The sequence below is a fragment of the Fukomys damarensis genome, unplaced genomic scaffold (genome assembly GCF_012274545.1).
Source record: "Fukomys damarensis isolate Sample0158 unplaced genomic scaffold, DMR_v1.0_HiC HiC_scaffold_3, whole genome shotgun sequence".
Classification (NCBI taxonomy): domain Eukaryota; kingdom Metazoa; phylum Chordata; class Mammalia; order Rodentia; family Bathyergidae; genus Fukomys; species Fukomys damarensis.
The window spans coordinates 11,775,315-11,776,895 of NW_022900915.1; the positions used below are offsets into that span (position 1 = coordinate 11,775,315).

At 46.6% G+C, this 1,581-nt stretch overlaps 1 protein-coding gene across 4 annotated transcripts in view; it reads left to right on the top strand.

Moving 5' to 3' along the window:
* The first annotated feature begins 256 nt into the window (after window positions 1–256).
* The window catches only part of Lars1 (leucyl-tRNA synthetase 1), a 72,838-nt gene continuing 71,513 nt past the window's right edge, over window positions 257–1,581 (top strand). For all 4 annotated transcript variants that reach the window (XR_004518350.1, XM_033766860.1, XM_033766857.1 and 1 more), the window contains exon 1: window positions 257–476. Coding sequence is in view for 3 of the 4 variants with exons in the window: in XM_033766860.1 (XP_033622751.1) it covers window positions 471–476 (6 nt within the window). In the remaining variant the exon portion in view is untranslated. The remainder of the gene's footprint in view (window positions 477–1,581) is intronic.

Genomic DNA, 1,581 nt, shown 5'->3' on the forward strand with positions numbered 1-1,581 from the left:
TAATTAACTTCGCTTGTCGGTATCTTCACAGACACTCACCCACCCCGGGGGAAAGCATGGAGGTCCCTAACCCCACCCTCCCCAGGAAGCCTTCGCGGCATTCTGCGATACCGAACTGGATCATGGGGTTTTTTTAGTTCAATTTGGCCGTGACGTCACTGCCGGTGTCTTTGCTGAGTGGACGTAGCCATTAGTCGACTTCCTGTAGCTCATTGTGTTCTGGGAATTGTAGTCAACTGATCATGTTGGGCGTGGACTCTCATGGTCTGGGAACTACAACCCCCGGCGGGCCAAGGGACGCACCCGGCTGTGATTACTAGTGAACGGGGAGATTGCCTCAGCTGACAATAAACGTGCTTTGGTGTCTGGGAGGTCTGGTTCCTCAGAGAGAGAGGGGAAAAATTGTAATCACTCCTTTGAGGGGATCACCTGGGTCACTCGTGGATTTCCAGAGTCTGCTTGGCGTAGTCATGGCGGTGAGTTTGGGCGGGAAGAAAGCCCGGTGGGTCGGGGCCCAGGAACCCGACTGGTCAGTCTCTAGGGGCTCTCTTATGTGTTAGGAATTGTCTTGCAGGGAAAAATCTCGTATTAAAAGAGAGGCTTTTCCCCTGCACGCTTAAGGCTTCAGCACCTTGGAGAATAATTTGCCGTTTCTTGCTAGTTGAAGATCTAGAAACTTGAATGACATGTACTTAACGAGTTTTAAAAACCTAGATGGAGAGAGGAATATGTAGTATGGGTTCTTTCTTTCAGCAAAAAATTGAGTGCCTCCCCATGAAACAGAAATCACCGTTTTCAGGAGGTTTACGTGTGTTGGGCCTATGTACTAAAATATGGGAAAAATACGTCAGTTGCCCACTGCGCTATGGAAAAACAATAGTGCAGAAGGTGGAGGTGGAGCTAGGGAGTATGGGTTGAGAGAGTACAGTTGGAATTTTAAAAAGCGTGGTCAGGCAAAGCTTTACTCAGAAGAGATCTGGTAGAAACAACAGTATGAGTGAAAAGCAAGGGGAGTTGTGTGGATAAAGGACGTTGAGCCAAGGAGTTGGGTGTAAGTACTATTAGGCTTTGTGTGTGTGTGTGTGACTGTAAAACCTTGGTTTCTTTCTTTGTTGTTTGCTTTTTTGAGACAGGATCTTATTGTGCAGTTCAGGCTGGCCTTCAACTCACTATGTAGCCCAGGCTAGCCTTGAACTTGCTTCAGTCCTGCCTCAGCCTCAAGTGCTGGCATTCCAGGTGTGCACCACCACTGGCTAAACCCTTATATTTTCATTGGAGTACTTTGCATAGATAAATGACAAGCCCCGATTACTTAAAAATTATTACCCTCGTTACTCTGTTGAGAGGGTGATTGATTAGACAGACATGAAAACAATATACAAGCAGTACGAGTTCTGAGTAATTGCTTGGGAGAAAACGATGAATACCTGAGTGAGCTGGAATGCAATGGTGGGCAAAAACCTAACTGAAGAGTGGATTCAAGAAGGAATGGGAGGGCCAGGAATTTAGCTCAGTGGAACCATGCCTGCCTCACAAGTGCAAGGTCCTGAGTTTGATCCCTGTTATAAAAAAAAAAAAAAA